Source organism: Fistularia commersonii, chromosome 21 (genome assembly GCF_037954325.1).
Source record: "Fistularia commersonii isolate RoL2024-O1a breed Wild chromosome 21, RoL_Fcom_v1.0, whole genome shotgun sequence".
In the NCBI taxonomy this organism is placed as follows: Eukaryota; Metazoa; Chordata; class Actinopteri; order Syngnathiformes; family Fistulariidae; genus Fistularia; species Fistularia commersonii.
In genome coordinates, this window is record NC_141304.1 from 2,310,001 (window position 1) to 2,329,942 (window position 19,942).

The 19,942-nt window shown below is 55.2% G+C and overlaps 1 protein-coding gene and 1 long non-coding RNA gene across 2 annotated transcripts in view; both read left to right on the forward strand.

Moving 5' to 3' along the window:
• Positions 1 to 4,059, forward strand: part of LOC147222006 (uncharacterized) — a 5,800-nt gene extending 1,741 nt beyond the window's left edge. The window contains exons 3-4 of the long non-coding RNA XR_015107777.1: positions 2,057 to 2,133; positions 2,541 to 4,059. This is a non-coding gene — a long non-coding RNA (uncharacterized LOC147222006). The remainder of the gene's footprint in view (positions 1 to 2,056; positions 2,134 to 2,540) is intronic.
• A 3,790-nt stretch (positions 4,060 to 7,849) lies between these two features.
• col7a1 (collagen, type VII, alpha 1) overlaps positions 7,850 to 19,942 on the forward strand; it is a 30,553-nt gene continuing 18,460 nt past the window's right edge. Inside the window, exons 1-39 of the mRNA XM_086168926.1 lie at positions 7,850 to 8,084; positions 9,487 to 9,553; positions 9,635 to 9,815; positions 9,897 to 10,053; positions 10,245 to 10,338; positions 10,441 to 10,599; positions 10,680 to 10,837; positions 10,905 to 11,034; positions 11,103 to 11,222; positions 12,918 to 13,073; positions 13,206 to 13,325; positions 13,414 to 13,563; positions 14,321 to 14,434; positions 14,505 to 14,651; positions 14,733 to 14,858; positions 14,930 to 15,076; positions 15,147 to 15,269; positions 15,342 to 15,608; positions 15,678 to 15,821; positions 15,894 to 16,031; positions 16,109 to 16,255; positions 16,325 to 16,450; positions 16,522 to 16,671; positions 16,750 to 16,886; positions 16,958 to 17,084; positions 17,163 to 17,306; positions 17,375 to 17,544; positions 17,613 to 17,648; positions 17,719 to 17,745; positions 17,834 to 17,878; positions 17,949 to 18,068; positions 18,135 to 18,206; positions 18,276 to 18,311; positions 18,396 to 18,449; positions 18,517 to 18,585; positions 18,708 to 18,821; positions 19,375 to 19,401; positions 19,499 to 19,552; positions 19,637 to 19,708. Of these exons, the coding sequence (XP_086025052.1) occupies positions 9,496 to 9,553; positions 9,635 to 9,815; positions 9,897 to 10,053; positions 10,245 to 10,338; positions 10,441 to 10,599; positions 10,680 to 10,837; positions 10,905 to 11,034; positions 11,103 to 11,222; positions 12,918 to 13,073; positions 13,206 to 13,325; positions 13,414 to 13,563; positions 14,321 to 14,434; positions 14,505 to 14,651; positions 14,733 to 14,858; positions 14,930 to 15,076; positions 15,147 to 15,269; positions 15,342 to 15,608; positions 15,678 to 15,821; positions 15,894 to 16,031; positions 16,109 to 16,255; positions 16,325 to 16,450; positions 16,522 to 16,671; positions 16,750 to 16,886; positions 16,958 to 17,084; positions 17,163 to 17,306; positions 17,375 to 17,544; positions 17,613 to 17,648; positions 17,719 to 17,745; positions 17,834 to 17,878; positions 17,949 to 18,068; positions 18,135 to 18,206; positions 18,276 to 18,311; positions 18,396 to 18,449; positions 18,517 to 18,585; positions 18,708 to 18,821; positions 19,375 to 19,401; positions 19,499 to 19,552; positions 19,637 to 19,708 (4,416 nt within the window). The 5' untranslated portion in view covers positions 7,850 to 8,084; positions 9,487 to 9,495. The remainder of the gene's footprint in view (positions 8,085 to 9,486; positions 9,554 to 9,634; positions 9,816 to 9,896; positions 10,054 to 10,244; positions 10,339 to 10,440; positions 10,600 to 10,679; positions 10,838 to 10,904; positions 11,035 to 11,102; positions 11,223 to 12,917; positions 13,074 to 13,205; positions 13,326 to 13,413; positions 13,564 to 14,320; positions 14,435 to 14,504; positions 14,652 to 14,732; positions 14,859 to 14,929; positions 15,077 to 15,146; positions 15,270 to 15,341; positions 15,609 to 15,677; positions 15,822 to 15,893; positions 16,032 to 16,108; positions 16,256 to 16,324; positions 16,451 to 16,521; positions 16,672 to 16,749; positions 16,887 to 16,957; positions 17,085 to 17,162; positions 17,307 to 17,374; positions 17,545 to 17,612; positions 17,649 to 17,718; positions 17,746 to 17,833; positions 17,879 to 17,948; positions 18,069 to 18,134; positions 18,207 to 18,275; positions 18,312 to 18,395; positions 18,450 to 18,516; positions 18,586 to 18,707; positions 18,822 to 19,374; positions 19,402 to 19,498; positions 19,553 to 19,636; positions 19,709 to 19,942) is intronic.

A 19,942-nucleotide genomic window follows, 5' to 3' on the forward strand; every position in this document is an offset into this window, starting at 1 on the left:
TTGAAGAAAATCTGTTTCTTGTGAACGCCGTGAGAGAACCCCCACCCCTTTCACGCCATGTGGGAGGAGCCGAGCTGCCACGCCCCCCCCACGGCCGCCGCCACGGTCCAGAAATATGCAAATGACTAGCCTGGAGCTAGCTGACAGGCTAGCATGCTTTCCTAGCTTAGAGCTAACAACCGTGATCGTCGAACGACTCTTAAAGATGGCCGCCGCCGGGCTCGTGCACGGAGTTTGGGTGTGCTGGGGGTCCGTGTGGCGTGCAATCAGAGTCGAGTCACGATCGACGGCCTGCCGAAGGTCATTAGCTTCCGCCGCTGCGCATGATTGGTTCGCACACACACTCCTTCGCATAAAACATGCTTTATTAGCTCTGTGTGTGTGTGTGTGTGTGTGTGTGCGTGTGTGTGTGAGTGGGTGAGCAGGGGGAGAGCTTTTTCCCCTCCGTTTGGAAAAATGAGGCCTGTGTGTGTGTGTATGTGTGTGTGTGTGTGTGTGTGTGTGTCATGCATTTGTGTCTATGTATGCTGCAGATTAGCGGGATATAAATGTCTACTACGGACCCAGACGTTTGGCCATTGCGTGTGTGTGTGTGTGTGTGTGTGTGTGTGTGTGTGTGCATGTGACGCTTGTAATCAGAACCCTCCCCCAACCGTTTCCTGTCCGTGTGTGTGTGTGTGTGTGTGTGTGTGTGTGTGTGTGTGTGAGGCTCGTCCATCATAAACCCCCCCACGCACATCTGGGGGTCGGCTGGAAGCAGAACGATGGGAACTTTTTCCGCATCCAACACACACACACACACACACACACACACACGCATACATGCACACACACGTGCACACCCTGGAAGTGAGACATCTCAATCCTGCCCTCGTGTCCTGTGAGGTGATGATTGACGGGTAATGAAAACCAGGTGAGTGTCCGCTGGCGCCGGCAGGAGGCGGGGCAGGAGGCGGGGCCTCAGAGATCTGGAGGGTCAAATGAACCGGGAATCGAGCGGCGTCTCCATCTTCTCGTCTCCTCGGTCAACCTCTGACCCGACCTTGACCTAAAGCCCCACCCAAGATGGCGGCGTGAGGACGCCGTCGAAGCCGCACCCTTCTGGGCGCCGCCGGCCCCGATGATTGACAGCCGGACGAAAAGTTTAACATTCGATGCTTCATGTGGAACACGGAGGAGATGCCTTCTCCTCTTCCTCCTCCTCCTCCTCCTCCTCCTCCTCCTCCTCCTCCTCTTCCGGCCGAACAAATAACATTTCTGGATCTTCTCACCAAGTTTGACGGCGTCTGAAAAAAATCAGGAAGCTGAAACCCTGGAACCTGCATTCTAAACACTAGATTTGTGCCTGGGAGTGTGTGTGTTTATGTGTGTGTCAGACTATACACACTGCAGAGAAATGAGGATCTGCAGGGGAGGAGAGGAAGAGGAAGAGGAGGATGAGAAGGAGCAAAGGACAGGAAGAGGAGGAGGAAGGAGAGAAAGAGGAGTGAGGCGCTGTTTCCTGTGTGTTGACATGCAGTTTAGAGCCAGGGCCTGTTTCCTGTGTGTGATGGGTAACACACACACACACACACACACACACACACACACACACACACACACACACACGGTGAGGGTTCCCAGGCCAGACAGACAGAGCCCCATCTGTGAGGACGCTATCACTGCGTTCCATGTATGTCTGCATGGACTCCAGGAGCACCAGGGACCCCCGACCCCCTGCTGACACGTGCACGTGCACCCCCTGTGTGTGTGTGTGTGTGTGTGTGTGTGTGACATGCTACTGACGGAGTGGCAAAACCTTGAGGAGCATGTTTGCCCAGCAAACAGAGCAGGGGGGGGAGAGGCAGGAAAGGGACGGAGGTCATGACTTATGCAGCTCAGTCCATCACACACACACACACACACACACACACACAATCACACATGCACATACACACACACACCAGTAGATTCCCCAACTTAAGGTTGGGGGGTGCTGCTGACGCCTAGCTACACTTTAGCACCTTGGTGCTAAAGCTAAATACTCCAAGCTAAGGGTTCTCTTTCTTCTTACTAGGCTCCGCCCCCTCCGCCACTATCACCGCCGCCTGCTGCCGTGGCCGTTGACCGCGGATCATCTTGTCACACCCGGAGGTAAAACTCAAGAAAAATAGTGGACGTGGAAATGAACGCAAAATCCCCTGAACAAAACCAGGCTTATCTAAACTGGTTAACTTAGCACGGCGTAGCAGTGTCAGTATTCATACAGTATTATGTTATTAGCATTAGCCGCTGCTTTTGAAAACATGACAAAGACTCAGTAATGTGACACATAATGTATCTCACACACACACACACGCACACACACAAGCCACCCGCTGCTCATGTCACGCTAACGTGCACTCATTTATTATCATGGGGAAGAAAAGCTAACATCTGAGAAAATGTGCCCTTATTTGTTCACCCTTGAAGGCTGAAAGGATTTTTCAGTGAAGAGTGTGTGTGTGTGTTTGAGTGTGTGTGTGTGATTACCCCCATAAAGACCAGGAGTCCATTCACAGGGACACTTGAAGACACAAAGGAGACCCCCCACCTCCCTCCCCGCTTCCAGCTGGAGAGCTAGCGTGCATCTGCAGTTGCTTCAACATGGTGAAGAAGAGGATGGAGGAGGAAGGCTGGGTCCACCTGGAGGAGGTGTCACAGGGTCGGGTCCTTGTTGGCCCCTGCAGGGGCCTTCATGGTCCTGCGGGGGCCTGGACGCCTGTCGGGTGGCGCCCTCTGGTGGCGGTGCAGGGTACTCCACGCGGGGTATCTGACCTCCAGATGAACGGAGAACTTGTTTGTAGCTCCACCGCTGAGCACCAGAGGGCCCTGGAGAACCGTCCTGTCCTTCCTCCTTCTTCCCGAGTCCAAACCCGAGATGTCAAAATCATTTTCACAGAGGGCCACAAAGGTCCACATGTAACGGTAACGGTATAAATGTAACGTAAAATAAATGTATTTACTCCTTAATGTTCAATTCAGCACTCCACATTGCTACTCATGCATTTGCATAGATGTAAAAAAAATGATGTTTACAACTGTTCTGTTACAAAGCTAGCTTTCACTTTTGTGAACACGCTCTGCTGCCATGGTAGTTTTAATACTTGAACGATTAGTTGTTTTTCTGGAAGGCTAACTTTAGCATACTTTGCTCCGCCGACGTAGCTTGTACTCTTAGACAACCCTCAAAATACAAAAAAAAAAAAAAAAGGCGTTTTTTTTTTTTTTTTTCTGCTTAAAGCACAAACATGCATCGGCCTCTTGAAACATCCTTCCATCTGCATCAACTTTTCTCTTCCTGGACATTTAGGGATCATTTGTATTCCTCAAGTCCACTTGTTGAACTGCGGTTACACGATCGGCATGAATTATGGGAAATTTATGGTCAATGCACGTGTTTGACTTCTTTATTTTAAGACAATCAGATCTTTTAAGACGTTTCTGCGGGCTGCATAAAATGACATAGCGGGCCACATTTGAGTTTGACGCATGTGGTCCGGACAGATGTTATTTCTACGGCGTCCAAATCCACCACACTGTTTGAGATGATCTGCAGAAACCCCTGTTGATCACCTCTGGAGAAGATATTGTTTCCATCACGAGTGCAGAATGAGGTGCATCCCTCAGCCTATGGTAGCATAGCTAGGAGCTATGCTAATGCTAGCTACGAGCATTCCCAAAAAGGCCAAAGAGTGTGTGGCTGGAGATCTGAAGATGGTTCCACAGGGGCCAAGGGAGCGTGGAATATGTGTCTGGACACGTGGGCGGAGGTCGGTGGAGCTCCGGAGATGTTTGCTTGGCCGCGGAGACAAACAAAACTCTCTGATCTCCATCACCGGGTCGGAAGATGAAACGACGTCTGCGTCGTTTCCCACGGCGAGTCACCGATGACTCGTCTTTTCCAGCGATCTTCATCGCCGTCTCTGTCTGCACGCTCCGGCACGAGAACATTCATGGAACACAGGCTTGCACCGACTCATGCGTCCCATTAGCAGCTACTTGCTAAAGCTAATTAGCAGAGCGGGACTTGTAGCTTTGTTTGAGGCGATGAAGCTGTGTGTGTGTGTGTGTGTGTGTGTGTGTGTGTGTGTGAGGGGGGGGGGGCTGTGTTCAGACATGCCAACCCGACACACACACACACACACACGCACACACACGCACACACATACACACACACTTGTGTTTATCTACTGAGTAAATAATAGCAGCATGTCTGGAATTGCAATGTGTGTTTTTTGATAAAATTCCTTTTTTTCTGTCTTTGATCGGCTTCATGTGAGTTAAAATTAAAAAAAAGAAAAAAAAATCATCCCCGCCAACTCGTCTCGTCCCGTTGCCTAGAATTCCGATTGAAAGAACAGACAAAACAAGAAAAAACACCGCTTGCATTTGCGTGTCGGGACCCTAAGCCCCGCCCCCTTGTCAATCACACACACTCTGGCATCCTCTCACATCGTGTGTGTGTTTGTTTGCACAAAGCTCTTAGATACTCACACACACACCCACACACACACCTTCCAGGTAGGTGTGTGATCACGGTGGGGATTCAAAGGGGGCGGGGCTAATCAGCTGCCAATCAGATGGCTCACCTTCTTGTTCACACCTGAAGACTATTAGGAGCCTTCGGTTGACCTGCTGAGTGAAGGTGAAGAACCTGGAGAACCCAGGAAGGAGAACCCGAGTCCAGTTGTGAGTCCACAATCTACATCGGCTCTCGAGGTCCAGGATCCAGCAGATCACGGACCCCGAAGCTCCCGTTAGAAGGTACGGGGAGGAGCTCCTGCTCGTAAACCTGGAATCCTTGGACTTTCACCTTCTCCCCAAGTGGCCTGCAGCGCTGCCGCCAAACACCACCTGCCCAGGTGACAGATGGAACATGACCCCTCCCTTTGCCCTCCTGCTCCACCAGGAGAAGAAGCAACCGCCACATCCAAGTACATGCATGTAGCTCGACAGCTAATTTAGTGATTAGCTATTCATGTGAACGAATGAATGTCTATATATGACATGAATGAGAGGGTGAATGGTTGCATGTCCCTCTACGGCGATCCCTCGCTATAACGCGGTTTACTTTTCACGGTTTCGCCACTTCACGGATTTGCATGGTGCATTGTGTTCTGCATTCTGATTGGCTAAAAAGTCACTCCGCTTCTTCTCTACCTGTGCGTCAATAACGTCGCAGTTTGATATGTACACGTACGTAAAACAGCTCGCCGAATTTACATGACGTACGTGCAAATTCTCTCGCAATTTCTAAAATCCATAATGTTGACAAAACGCTCTGGAGCGACAAAAGGGCCCAAAAGGCAGCGGAATCGCAGTTAAAGTTAAACTTCTGGACATGCTAAGGGAAGCTAAAAGCTATGCGGCTGTAGGTCGGCATTACGGGATGAATGAATCTTCCGTTCGTTCCATAAAGAAGGGAGAAAAAAGCATAAGGACGACAGCAGGAATGTATAATAGAGAGTATTTAATTGTATAATAATTGTAAAAAAAAAAAAAAGGTTTCTACTTCACGGATTTTGCCTATCACGGGTTCTTTCTGGAACGTAACCCCCGCCAAAAACAAGGGTTTACTGTATGTGAACGAGTGAACGGCTGGACGTCTGTATATGTGAATGAGTGAATGAATGAGAGGGTGAATGGCTGTCTCTCTATGTGTCGCTGTGATTGGCCGGTCCAGGGTGAACCCCCTTCTCGTCCAATCACAGCTTGGAACCCCCCAAAACACACACACACACACATCCTGTGCAGGATAAGCAGTACACACAACAAATGAATGAATGGATGAATGAATGAATCACAATTTTTTTTTTTTTTTTGCAGGTTGGGGGGCTCATCTGTCGTCCAGCTCCATGGAGGACAAGACAGAGCTTCTCCACTCCGACGTTGAGGTTCTGGTCTTGGAAGGATAACAGTGGAACAACATGTTTATGTTATTTGGTTGCGCAGGCAGAGCCAGGAAATGGGGGTGGGGGGGCAAAGGGGGAAGCAAAGGGGAAGGTGGCGGCGGCGGCGGCGGCGGCGGGGGGGGGTGAGGATGGCGGTCTGCTGTTTGACACGGAACAGAGAAACCACAAACATCTCGCCAAAGTAAACATATCCATTTCTGTGGACCAGGAGGCGGCAAGATGGCCGACATGCACGTCCTGTGCTGGTTGCCAGGGGCAACTAGTAGTAACCAGCGGTAACCGGCGGTAGACTGTCTAACCAGCCACGGGAGCCACAACCAATCATTTATTTCTTGACCCAAAAAGCTGCACGCCGCGGTGCTATTTGATTGACAGGTGACATTCATTCCATGAAAGGGGGGCGGAGCCAGCAAAACAGGAAGTCTGAGTTGACTTTTAATTTACTTTTAATTTACTTTCCATTCTTTTTGTTTTGGCTTATTACCAACCAAGCGAACAAACGCTGGGGAAACAGCACCACTATATGTGGACTCCAGAACCTGAAAAACAAACTTTAATTTGGAAAAATGTGTTTAATATTTGTATGTATGCGTATACAGGCATTGAAATTATTTTACTTATACTTCTTTTATTTATATATCTTTGTGTTACCCGTGGCTAAACAGCTTTATGAGGATAGATTTGTTAATAAAAAATTTTTTAAAAAGTTTTAATATGATATTTTTTTGAACTAAAACAGTACAAACAAATATACATATGTACAAATAATCATGGCAAGGTTGAATCGAATGTCAATGAAACAACCGGGGATGAGGGAGCAAAGGACATAAGGACATTTGTTCTGTATGTAATCAGAAGGTTTGTGAGAAATGTTTAATGCTAGACAAAAAAGACAGTATAGATTGAATGAATAGATTGATAAATAAATTAAAAAAAAAAAAAAAAAAAAACGCTTGAGAAGAAGGGCACTTCCGGTTTCATCATGTCCCGCCTCCAGCTGTCAATCAAGTGCTGATTTCAAGGGGGGGGGGGAGGGGCGTCACTTCCGGTCTCCAATTTAAAAAAAAAAAAAATCACCTTTTCTTTTTCTTTTTTTTTTCAAGTGAAATCACGGCGGGTGTCACACCTGGCGTGGACAGGTGTGCCGTGGAGTGGGTGGTGGGAGGGGGGGGGGGGGCTGCCGGGTCACGTGGAGTGGGGAGGGGGAGGACCCGGGTCTCCCCCGGAGGCTCCAAGAGCAAGTCCGGACTCTTTCCGCGGCTCCGGAGGAAGAGGACGCTGCAGAGCCGCCACGCAACACCGACACTCGTGGAACCGGGACACGGGCGTGGGACCGGACGGGATCCCGGATCGGACCGGAAGCAGAGGGAGGCGTGGGGAGGGGGCGCCGTCAGGTAAGGTTTGGGGTTCTCCTGCTGGTCCTGCAGGATCCTGCAGGTTCTTGATCACCTCTTATCGGATTTAAACCCCGCACTTCTATTATTTTTTTAATTTTTTGCAACGTGCACGGGCGCGTGACATTCAGACCCACTTTTTTTAATATTTTTTTATAATGGATTTCAAAATAAAAGCGCGGGGCTGCAGAAGAAACTTTCCACTCTGGTTTTATTTTGCTTTTTCATGCGACATCCGGGACATGGACCACAGCTGAACTCATTTAGTAGGGGGTTGTTGCACACACACACACACACACACACACACACACACACACACACACACACACAGTGTTTCCCCTTTGTTGTCCTGATTGGTTTCAATTGTTTGTCCCACTTCTGAGCGGCTGCTGATTTGCAAACCGATAGAACCCCCCTTCCTCCGATGAAGAAGAGGAGGAGGAGGAGAAGAAGAGGAGGAGGAGGAGGAAGGGGTGGTCCTCACCTCACCTCGCCTCCTCTTCCTCCTCCACATCACTTAAACGCAGGGCTGAGGTCCGTTGGAGAGCCACCCCGGGGTCGTGGACGGGACCCAAGTGTGTCAGGCGTTAGGAAACCCACCTCCTCCTCCTCCTGACGGCGTTCGCTTATAAAAAAAAAAGGGAGGCCAAAATAACATCACCGCTCACAACCTCCAGGTCTTTGTCCCGGCGTGCATTTCCTGGAGAAGAAGAAGAAGAAGAAGAAGAGGAGGAGGAGGAAGTTGGACGACCCACCGGTGAGTTCATATTTTGCACCAGGAATGAAACAGATCCGGTTTTTAAGTCCAAATCCGCGATGAGCTTTTCCTCTGCAGGCCTCCAGAGTAATTGATTCTGACGCCGCCCCCCCGCGGAGGTTGGCATCCCTGCGAGCTTTTCACAATTATCGTTGAGCCGTCGCCCCTCACTTCCTGTTCTAGACCCCCCCCCCCCCCCCCGCCGGCGCGGTGGCCCTGAAAAGGGTGCGGCCCCCCGGGGCCCGTAAAACCGCTCGTTTCATTCCTTGTTAAATTCCAGGTGAGATGTTTTTTTTTTTTTATCGCCGTCCTCCCCATCCTCCTCCGGGGAGTTTGGCTCCGCCCACTCTGGCAGGTAAACCAGGAAGTGAATTTTTTTTTGTTAGCTTGTGGGGTGGATTCCTCGTGTTTCCATGGAAACGCCGAAGTTTTTCCGTATATTTTTAGCACTCGTACTGTTTGTGTACTTTTATTCAGTACACAGCCTGAAGTTATTATGGGGGGGGGGGTATGGTGGTGACTAATGGAAACCACAGGAAGCAAACAGGAAAACCACCTCTGTAGTGTGTGTGTGTGTGTGTGTGTGTGTGTGTGTGTGTGTGTGTGTGTGTGTGTGTGTCGCCCAGAGGCAGGTTCAAAGACAGGTGAGCGCCCCCCCCCCCCATCCATAGTTCCCAGTGTGACCCGCCAACATGCATGATGGATGCTAAATGCTAGATGCTAAAGATGATCGTGATTGGCCGGAGGAGGTTCCTCTGCGGTTCCTCAAGCGTTTTTTTTGAAGTTCTAGCGACGCATTCCTGATGTTGATTGAAGACAGGGGAAGGAGCGTGACTTCTGAAAACCCTCAGCTCCAAAGCACCGGCTTCCCATTAACGACGTCGTCTTGATTTTTCGTTCGGATCGAGAAGGTCCACCGGGAGATGGGAAGCGGCGGCGTCCGAATCTGCGTGGTCTCCACGCATGGAGACGCGTAGCGCGGCCTGCTAACGACACAATGGCATGAAGAAGAAGAAGAAGAAGGAAAAAAAAGTGTTATAACAATTTTGTCATGTAATAAGCATTTTATTACAGTGTAATAAGCAGTTGCGGGATCAAAGCAGACGTGGAGCTGCAGGTTGGAGGGTTTATTCAGGAGGGAGGCGAGGCTGGAGGTGGAGGTGGAGGTGGAGGTGGAGGTGGGGGGTGGAGCAGGTCCAGGCAGGAGCCGGCGGATGATCTCACGGGAAACCAATTCAGGATTTGTTCAGGTGTTATATTTGGCCCAGAACAAAAACCAGAAAAAAAAAAAAAAAAGCAAAGGGGGGAAAAGGTGAACGTGGCAACGTCCAGGTGAGCAGAAGATGATGGAGGAGAAGTGCCTCCATCCAAATTGTGCGCGTGTGTGTGTGTGTGTGTGCAGTTCCTCAAGATGTGGCTTCTCGGCGCGGTGGCCCTGCTGTCCTCCATGACGCCCGCCGCCGCTCAGGGTAACCCTTCCCATCCCTTTCTTTTATATCAATACATTCATAGCGTTATTGATTATTGATTTGCGCTGCACCTCCAATCAGGGAGCTGCAACAACCTGCAGGCGGCCGACATCGTCTTCCTGGTGGACGGCTCCTCCAGCATCGGGAGGGCCAACTTCCTGCAGGTGAAGGGCTTCATGGCGGGCATCGTCAAGCCCTTCGCCAGGTCCGTCAGCGCCTCGGGGATCCGTTTCGGGGCGGTGCAGTACAGCGACACTTCCAGGTGATAGACGGATCCCGTCGCCGTCGGTAACCCCTCATCTCCACCGACACACCCTGTTTGACCTTTTTACCCCCCCGCCAGGGTGGAGTTCGCCTTCACCGCCCACCTGAACGGGACGGAGCTGGTCGCCGCCGTGCAGGGCTTGAACTACAAGGGCGGGAACACGCGCACCGGCGCCGGGCTCAAATTCGTGGCCGACAACTTCTTCAACCCCGCCTCCAGCCGGGACGTCCCGAAGGTAAGACGTCTGTGTGTGTGTGTGAAGGGCATACATTAGTATTTATTAAAAAAAAATTAAAAAAAATTAAATAAATAAATAATAATACAAATGTAATGATATTAAAAAAAAAATGTAATCATGAAATTAATATAATTAGTTTTAAAAAATGGGGGAAAAAAAAAAAATTCCCACCCTCCCTCCGTTGTCAGATCGCCATCCTGATCACGGATGGGAAGTCGCAGGACGGCGTGAGCGAGCCGGCGCAGAAGCTGCGCAGCCAGGGCGTGCACGTGTTCACCGTCGGTAGGTCCCCCCCCTCCAACACACACACACACACACACACACACACACACGTCCCCCCCCGCGGATTCAACCTTTGGTTCAACCCGCCGCTGCATCCTCCAGGTATCAAGAGCGCGGACCGGAGCGAGCTGGCCCAGATCTCCTCCCAGCCCAGCGCCGATTTCATCTCCTTCGTCGGCGACTTCAAGCTCCTCAACACGCTCCTCCCCCTCGTGGGCCCTCGGGTGTGCTCCAGGGCGGGGGGCGTGTACGCCAGCGATGGTATGCGGCGGCGGCGGCGGGAATAAATCACACGTGACGCCAGATAGGACCATCACCCGTGTTCCCTCCTCCTCGCCCAGAGGCCTACTCGGGTCCGTCCGGGATCCAGTTCACCGGCCAGACGTCCGACTCGCTGCGTTTCCGCTGGGGCGCCGCCGCCGGTCCCGTCTCCGGCTACGTGGTGCAGCTGGTGCCGCTCTCCGGCCTGGGCCAGCCCGTCGCCGCCGATCTGCGACAGGTTGATCATCCCGTCGCTTCCCGTCCGCCATTTCCGGGATTCCCTTCGTGACCCCGCTTTCCTCTAGGAGACCGTCCCCGCCGGGCAGCGCAGCTTCACCGCCCGGGAGTTGAAGTCAGGCACCGACTACCTGGTCACCGTCATCGCCCAGTACCCCAACAGCGTGGAGGAGTCGGTTTCCGCCAAGCAGCGCACAAGTAAGCTAGCGTATCTTTTGCGGCGGCGCCGCCACCGCCGTCTTTCTCAACTTCCTGTCCCCGTCCAGGATCCCTTCCGGGGATCTCCAGCCTCCGCCTGCTGCAGGCCGGCTTCTTCTCGCTGGCTCTCGGGTGGGACCGGCCCTCGTCTCCGGTGCAGGGATACCGGCTCAGCTACGGGCCAAGAGGTCAGTCGCGCACACACCTGGTCCGCCGCCGCGCATTCCTCCCCTCCCCGCCGCCGCCGCCGCCGCCGCCCTCCTCACGTAATGCGTTCCTCGTGTCGGCCGAGGTTTCCAACGCTGTCATTACGCCAAATCGGCGGCGATTACAGTCATCCAGCTCAGACTTCCTGGTTCTCAGACGGGGCGCGGCGGCGGCCGTGACAGTCTGGATGCTTAATGATTGAAGGGAAAGTCCCCCCCCGGGGCTCGTATAACCCCCTCCTCCTCCCTGAACATTCTCCAGGAGTGCCAGTTTCACATGGAGCTCTTCTTCTTCTTCTTCTTCGGAGGCGTGTTTTGACATATTTGGCGTTTCGATGTTGCGTAAAAAAAAAAAAAAAAAACGACTGACGCGCGTGAATTCTCGGCGAAACGTCTCGGAGTTCAGCCGCCGCGACGAGAATGCTAATAACGGCAGAACCTCGGCTTTGAATTTGCTCTCCGACCCGATCGATGTAAACCATTGATTGGTTCTCCAGCACCAAAAACAGGCTGCGCTCTTTGGAAACAAACATACAGAAAGGAGTTAAAGATAAACTGGTTCTTTTTCCTTCTCTAGATCAACAAAAGTAAAGCCTTCTCTCGTACGAGACCCTCGCTAACGCTAAAGCTATCCGTCATCCATCCAAGCGAACAACAGCTATCCTATGATAGCGCATTTAGCATTATCAGCCGTCTTTAGCCCATCTTTGTGCTTGGCTTAGCCGTGTCGTAGCGCTTGGCTCGATCTGTCACCCGATGCTAACATTTAGCGATAGCTTCCTTCTTCAGATCCACCGGAATTCTTGACTTCTTCATCACGGGCACTTTTAGCTTTTCGGGAACCGCAACGAGGGCTAGCTAACTGCAAAAGAGCGCAACAATAACAAGCGAACGCAATGAATGACTGGCTTAAACAAGCATAGCGTAAACACCTGCCGCTAGGCTACAGTGCTAGTGTGCGTGTGAGATTCCGAATTTGATCGAAAACTACGTCAGTGGTTATAAAACAGGTGATTACAATGTAACGGCATGTGTAATATGGTTATTACAGTGGAAAAACACGTGACGACATGTGGATTGTGGTTATTACAGTGGAATAACATGTGATGGCATGTGTAATATGTTATTACAGTGGAATAACATGTGACAACATATGTAACAACCATATTACAGTGGAATAACATGTAACGGCATGTGTAATGTGGTTATTACAGTGGAATAACATGTAACTACATGTGTAATATGGTTATTACAGTGGAATAACATGTAACCACATGTGTAATGTGGTTATTGCAGTGGAATAACATGTGACGGCACGTGTAATATGTTATTACAGTGGAATAACATGTGACGGCATGTGTAATATGTTATTACAGTGGAATAACATGTGATGGCATATGTAATATGTTATTACAGGGGAATAACATGTAACAACATGTGTAATGGGGTTATTACAGTGGAATAACACGTGACAACATGTGGAATAACCATATTACAGTGTAATAACATGTGACGGCATGTTAAATATGTTATTACAGTGGAATAACATGTGTAATGTGGTTATTACAGTAGAATAACATGTAACGACATGTGTAATATGGTTATTACCGTGTAATAACATTTGACGGCATGTGTAATATGGTTATTACAGTGTAATAACCGCTTGTTCCCCGGCAGGTCAGCCGGCGACGCAGCTCCGCCAGGAGTCCCTGCCGGCCGAGGCCACGTCCTTCACCCTGGAGAAGCTGGAGCCCGACACGGAGTACGTGGTCAGCCTTTACCCCCTGTTCCCAAGAAACTCCGCCTCCCCGGCCGTCCTCAACGCCAGGACACGTGAGTCCGACGGGCGACGGGCTGAGGGCGGAGATGCGGGTACGGCGTGGAGCGGCAACCGTTGACGCACTCCCTGTGCACGCGTCTATGTGTGTGTGTGTGTGTGTGTGTGCATGTTGCTGCTTGTGTCAGTGCGCCTGGAGGCGGTGAAGCAGCTGTCAGTGGAGACGGAGTCGGAGGGCAGCGTTCGCGCCCGTTGGAGAGGCGTGGCCGGCGCCCGGGCCTACCGACTGATCTGGGGGCCCCTCACAGGTCAGCGGACGCCGCTTTTTACCGCCGCTTTAAACCCCGCCTCCGAGCAACCGGGATCGGACCGTTTCCTGCGTTCTCGCCCGGAAAGGTCGCAAGGTGGAGAGAAGGGAAGTGGCGAGCGGCGTCGAGGTCTTCACGCTGACGGGCATCCAGCCGGACACCGATTACCTCCTCAGCGTCTTCCCCCTCTACGACGGCCCCTCCGAGGGCCCGGCGGCCACCGCCAGCTTCAAGATCGGTAGGGGGCGGAGCCTGAAAGAAGGAAGAAAACCCGGCGTTCTCCTGAGTGTGTGTGCAGAAGATGAAAAAAACTGCACATGTTATTGTTTAAATTTTGTGGCGCACACACACACACATACTCACACACACAACACTCCATCTGTGTTTTGTGACTAATGCCCATATGGCATCCCTTCACTCAAAGAGAGGGAGGGTTGAGTCACAGACGGCTGATTGGCTCCAGATCCGACGGTGGAAAACAAACAGCAAAAAAAAAAAAAAAAAGTGCGAATGCTAACGGGGCTAGCAAACACACCTGTAAATTGTAGCGGTAGCACTTCGCTAACTGAAAAGATGGATTTGGGGAGGGGTGGTTGGGCTGCAGCGGCGCTTGCGCGTCAGAAATGGCGAGGCGGCGTTTGTTTCGCCCCCGCGCAGCCTCGGGACTTCAAACGGCGATTTTTTTTGGGGGGGGGGGTCGTATCTGGACATGGCGCTCGTCCCGTTAAGTTGAAACACCAGCGCCGGGTCTGGCATGAATGAGCGGGAGCTGGGTGGAAGATGTTAAAATACCACAGTCGGCTTTTTTCAGCTCCCTCTTCAAACAGAGGAGGTCACATCAGGGCAGGGAGTTAAAAGAACAGTGTAATAGGAGTGTAATAAACATGTAATAAGAGTGTAATAAACATGTAATAAGAGTGTAATAAACATGTAATAAGAGTGTAATAGGCATGTTATAAGCTTATGTAATAACACGACTAGCTTTAAATGTGCAGAGCGCCAGGAGCAGGTCCTCAGCGCCGCCTCGATCAGCCCCTCCGCCATCCGCCTCACCTGGAGAACCATCCAGTCCTCGCAGGGCTACCGGCTGGAGTGGCGAGCGGGTGAAGGTCAGACGCCGCCCGCCCGCTAACCGCCGCCATCGCCTTGTTTTCCGCTGACGCCGTTTTGTGCGCGCAGGCGGGGCGTCCCAGACGCTGTCCTTCCCCAGGGGCGCCAGCAGCTACGAGCTGACGGGCCTGCAGCCCAACACCGAATACATCATCACGCTCTACACCCTGTACGAAGGCCGGGAGGAAGCTACGCCCGTGTCCACCACCTCCAGAGGTTCCAGCCAATCACAGCGCGGGATTTAGCCACCGTCGTTGCGCGCGATAATATGGTGTGTGTGTGTGTGTGTGTTCGCAGAGGAGCAGCCGGTCGGGAGGGTGTCCAACCTGAGGGTGGTGGAGTCGCTAGGCAGCACCGTCCGGCTGGGATGGACCGGCGTTGCCGGGGCGACGCAGTACCGCGTCGTCATCCTCAACACGGAGGGTGACCGCGCTCTTTCCGGAATCTTCCTCAGCGGTTTGCGCGGAAATGCTAACATAGTTTATCCCCCGCAGCGGGTTCGGAGGAGGTGCGCGTCGTCCCCGGCAACCAGACCACCCTCGACCTCCGGGATCTGACGGTGGGCGTGTCCTACGGCGTGAGTGTCACGGCGCTGGTCGGGGACAACCGGGGCGAGACGGTGACCGTCTCCATCAAGCCAGGTGGGTTGCCGCGGGTAACCGTCACCTTATCCGTGGTAACCGTCGCCTCGGTAACCGTGCGTCCCCGCAGAGCCCGGCACCGGCAGGGTGTCCAACCTCAGGGTGACCAACGCCAACAGCCGTAGAGTCCGGATCGCCTGGGTGGGCGTTGCCGGGGCGACGGGCTACAGGGTCACCTGGCGCCAAGGCAACGGTAGGCACCCCCCCCCTCCTCCTCCCTTTGTCGGGTTCCAGCCTCGCTGCTGATTGGATGAGTCGTCTCCAGGCGCCGAACAGTCCCGCCTCCTGGGCCCGGACGCCGCCACCTACACCGTGGAGGGCCTGCAGCCGGACGAGGCGCTGGTCATCGGCGTCGCCGCCGTGGTCGACGGGCGCACGGGCGAGGTGGTCACCGTCTCGTCGCGCACGAACCCCTACGGCGGCTCGGTGTCGCACCTCCGCCTGGTGGACGTCACGGCGCGGGCGGTGCGCATCACATGGTCGCCGGCCAGCAAGGCCACCGGCTACAAGATCACCTGGCGCCGTGACGACGGTAAGCACGCACGCACGCCGATGCACACGCACGGCGCCGGGTTGATGACGGGGGTGTTTCTGGGCGCAGGGGTGGAGGACACTCGCAACGTCGCCGCCGACGTCTCCACCTTCACCATCGACGGGCTACAGTCGGACTCCGCCTACAGCGTCCTGGTTTCCACCCTGAGCGGCGCCAGGGAGGGAGCGCCCGCCACCCTGAGCGTGCGGACAGGTACGCACGCCGTCCGGCTCGCCCGCGCCGCCGCGCCGCCTCGCACGCTAACCGGGTGCCTCCTCCAATCAGGACCGGCGGATTCGGACCCGGCGGTCGGCACGGTGACGTCGCTACGGGTGCAGGAGACCCAGGGGGAGGTGGTGCGGGTGACGTGGGTCGGGGTCCAGGGCGCCACGTCCTACCGCGTCTCCTGGAGGAGAACCGACGGTACGTCCGCCCGACGCTCGCCACGGCGCCGAAGCGGGTCGTGACCCTAAAGGGGCGGGGCCTTCTTCCCCCTGCAGGTGGCGAGGAGAGGAGCCAGCTAATGGGCGCGGGCGTGACCTTTGTGGACTTGGACCGCCTTGACCCCGGCGCCCAGTACGAGGTCAAGGTCATGGCTCTGGTCCAGAACCGGGAGGGGACGCCGGTGTCGGTTCGAGTCACCACGCGTGAGTTTTTTTTCCTCGCATCTTCGCCGCCGCCGCCGCCGTTTGACCTTGACTTGTCCCGCCTCCCAGCCGGACGCCCCCAGCAGCAGACGACCACCCTGCAGGTGGCGGAGGTGACCCAGGATTCGGTGCGGGTGGGTTGGACGCCGCTCGCCGGCGCCACCGGATACATCCTGCGCTGGAAGGAGGACGCAGGTAACACCCGACCTGAGCGGGGAGGGCGCCAAGATGGCCGCCGCTCAGCTTCTGGAGTGTGTTTTCCGCAGACGCCGGCCGGGAGCTGTCCGTCACGCTGCCCGCCTCGTCCAGCTCCTACCAGGTGACCGGGCTCCGTCTGGGACGCCGCTACCGCTTCACCGTCCAGCCCACCTTCCAGAGCGGGCCGGGCGGCGAGAGCTTCGTGGACGAGCGCACGGGTAACCGCCGCCGCCGCCGCCGCACCGCCGCCGCCTCTCGCCGAAAACGGCGTCCCACTCTTGCGCCTCTCTTGTCAGTGTGCGTCGGCGGCCGCATGGATCTGGTGTTCCTGGTTCCGGGTTCCACCGACCGCGCCGACCTGGCGGCGCCGCTGCGCGCGCTCCTCGCCAGCGCGGCGGGGATTTTCCCCAACATCGGCCCTCGCGACACACAGGTGGGAACGCCGCCGCCGCCCGCCACGGCGCCGCTCCCCCCGCCGCTGACCCGCTCCGCTCCCCCTTGCAGGTCGGGGTCGTCGTCTACGGCTACCGCCCCAAAATATGGTTCCTGCTGAACCGCCACAGCCGCGCCGACACGCTCCTCCAGGAGATCCAGTCCACGCCGTTCGACGAGACCCCCGGCAGCAACATCGGTTAGGCTCCGCCCCCCTCGCTCTTCTCGCCGTTCCTCACGTTCCCCGTGAATTCCGGCGTCCTCCCTCCCCGCGCAGGTCAAGCGGTGACCTTTGCCAGGCAGTACCTGCTCTCCACGGCGGCGGGGCGGCGCCCGCGGGTCCCCGCCGCCGTCGTCATCATCGCCGACGGAAGGTCGACGGACAACCTCACCCACGCCGTCGGCGGCATCGCGGCGCCAGGTGACGCACGACGGACACCCCCCGTATCCGAGATGGTACGGTCCAATCACACGAGCGCTCGCCGGCAGGTGTGACGGTGCTCGCCGTGGGCGTGGGCCGGGCCGACGCCGAGGAGCTTCGCCGCGCCGTGACGGGCGCCAGCACGCAGTACGTCCTGTACGCCCGAGACGGCGCCCAACTGAGCGCGCTCCACGGCGACCTGGCGGACCTGCTCTGCGGCGTCGCCAGGATCTCCGAGGTGAGGACGCGGGTTCGGGGGCGGCGGGTTCCGGAAACGTGTCCGATGGTTTCTCTCTGTGTGTCCAGGTGGATCGGGAGGACTGTACCATTCAGTGTCCGCGGGTGAGCCCATCTCTAAAACCCCGCCGCTCGCCGCCGCTTCGCCGTTTTCACGTTGTTCTTTCTCTTCCAGGGTGAAAAGGGCGAGCGCGGTGAGAAGGTAAGCGCCGCGTTCATTCACTTCCTCGCCGCGTGACCGCAACGGCGGCGACATCACGCTGTGGTTTCCCCCCCCCCCCTCCCCGCAGGGCGAGCGAGGGCGAGACGGCGCCGACGGACGCAAGGGGGAACCGGTGAGTTGGCGAGCGCGTCCGGTGTTTCCCGGTCGGTCGTCGCTCGCCGGTGACGCTTCTGTTTCCGCAGGGTCGGGACGGCTTCCCCGGGAGGGAGGGCCCCCGGGGGCCGGAGGGGCGTCCGGGACCGCCGGGCCAAACCACCTCGGTCGGCTCGGCGGGGGGCGCCAAAGGAGAAAAGGGGGAGCGGGTGAGTCCGGGTCGGGGTTTCCCTCCACCGTGACCTTTGCGACCTCTTACGGGCTTTTCCCCGCAGGGGTTCCCCGGCGTGGACGGGAGTCCGGGTCTCCCCGGGAGGTCGGGGGCCCCCGGGAACGCCGGGCTACCGGTAAGTAACACCCCCCGCCTCCGTCTTGGAACATTCCGTCGCCATTAAAACATCTCTGTGGTGCTGCAGGGCTCCCAGGGCCTGCCTGGCGTCAGAGGAGACCCGGTGAGGACACACACACACACACACACACACACACACACACATGCGTGCACACACACTTCATACACCCCTGCTCTTGTGTTCCAGGGTGAACCTGGGTCCAGCGGGCCGCAGGGCCAGAAGGGCGATAAGGGTGAAAGGGTAAGTTTCTCCCGCCCCTCCGCTTATTTGCCCAATCCCGGCTCATGGTAGCCCACTTCCTGTCCAGGGGGAGCCGGCCATACACGGCGGGGGGGTCCCGGGGCGGAAGGGGGATCCAGGAACCCCGGGGATACCGGTAAGATTGTGTGTGTGTGTGTGTGTGTGTGCGTCCCAGGAGATGAGTAAGTAGCCGTCGCATACAATCGCAGTATTTGTATTTTTGAGTTTGCAGTACTGAGTGTACTTTCTGTGTATCAGGGGATCCCGGGTCGCTCCGGCGCCGACGGGGTCAAAGGGTCGCCCGGTGTGTCCGGGCTGCCGGGTCAGGACGGGCGGCCGGGGTTGCCGGGGACGCCGGGGCTGTCAATCAAGGTCAGGAGGCTAACAACCAACCCGCTAACTTCCTTAGCAACGAGCTAACGGCGTCACTGGGGAGGCGTTAGTTGTTTACTTGTAAATGTGTTTCCTGCTCAAGTGCACGCGCACACACACACACCTTTGTGCACACACACACACACATACACACACCTATGCGCGCACACACACACACACACACAACCAGGTGTGTGTGAGGTCAATTTAGCACCAGAAAGGGGCGGGGCTAGAACTCAGACCAGGAAGTTGTTTTTTTTTGTTTTTTTTTTTTACTTTCATTTTCACTTGCTAAAGATGAAATAATAATTAACCTTATAATTATCTTTAATTACTATTAAAAGCGGGGGTTATTTAGCTGGTCGTGATTCCGTTGCAGTAACACAAAGCGCCCACACGGGGGCGACGCTGAGCGGCTCCACTTCCTCTTTCCTCGCCGTTTTAAAATCAAAATGAATATTAACGCCTGTGGACGGGGGGGGGGGGCAAATGAGATGTTTGTATTTCGGGGACCCCGAAATCCCATCCTGACGCCATTTTTCTCTGTCGTCAGGGCGACAAGGGCGGCCCAGGAGAGAGGGTGAGTGGCGCCGTCACGCCATCACGCCGTCACGCCATCAGTAACGTCCCCAGGAACCTCCCCGGAATAATCGCCCCCTCCCTCCTCTCTCTGGCAGGGACCCCCAGGCGTCGGCAGCGGGGTGGCGGTGAAGGGCGACAGGGGCGTCCCGGTAGGAAACGACCTCTTCCTCCTCCCAGCGCGCTCGCCGTCCGCCATTTTTGCATTTGCTGATTGCCTTTTTTTCCGCCGCCAGGGCACACCGGGCCCCGCCGGGGCCACCGGGCCGAAAGGGCAAACGGGAACGGCAGGCGCTAAAGGAGACAAGGTGGAGACCGAGAGTGTGTGTGTGTGTGTGTGTGTGTGTTTGTGTGTGTGTGTGTGCAGAAAAGGAAGTGGAATCACTCAAGGATATAAGATGAAGCGGAGAGGAGGAGGGGCTTCTGCCCTCGTCCATCCCATAATAGTTTGCTGGCGGAGGGATTGAGTTTACACACACACACACGCACACACACACACACATACACACACACACACACACACACACACACTTCATTGGTTT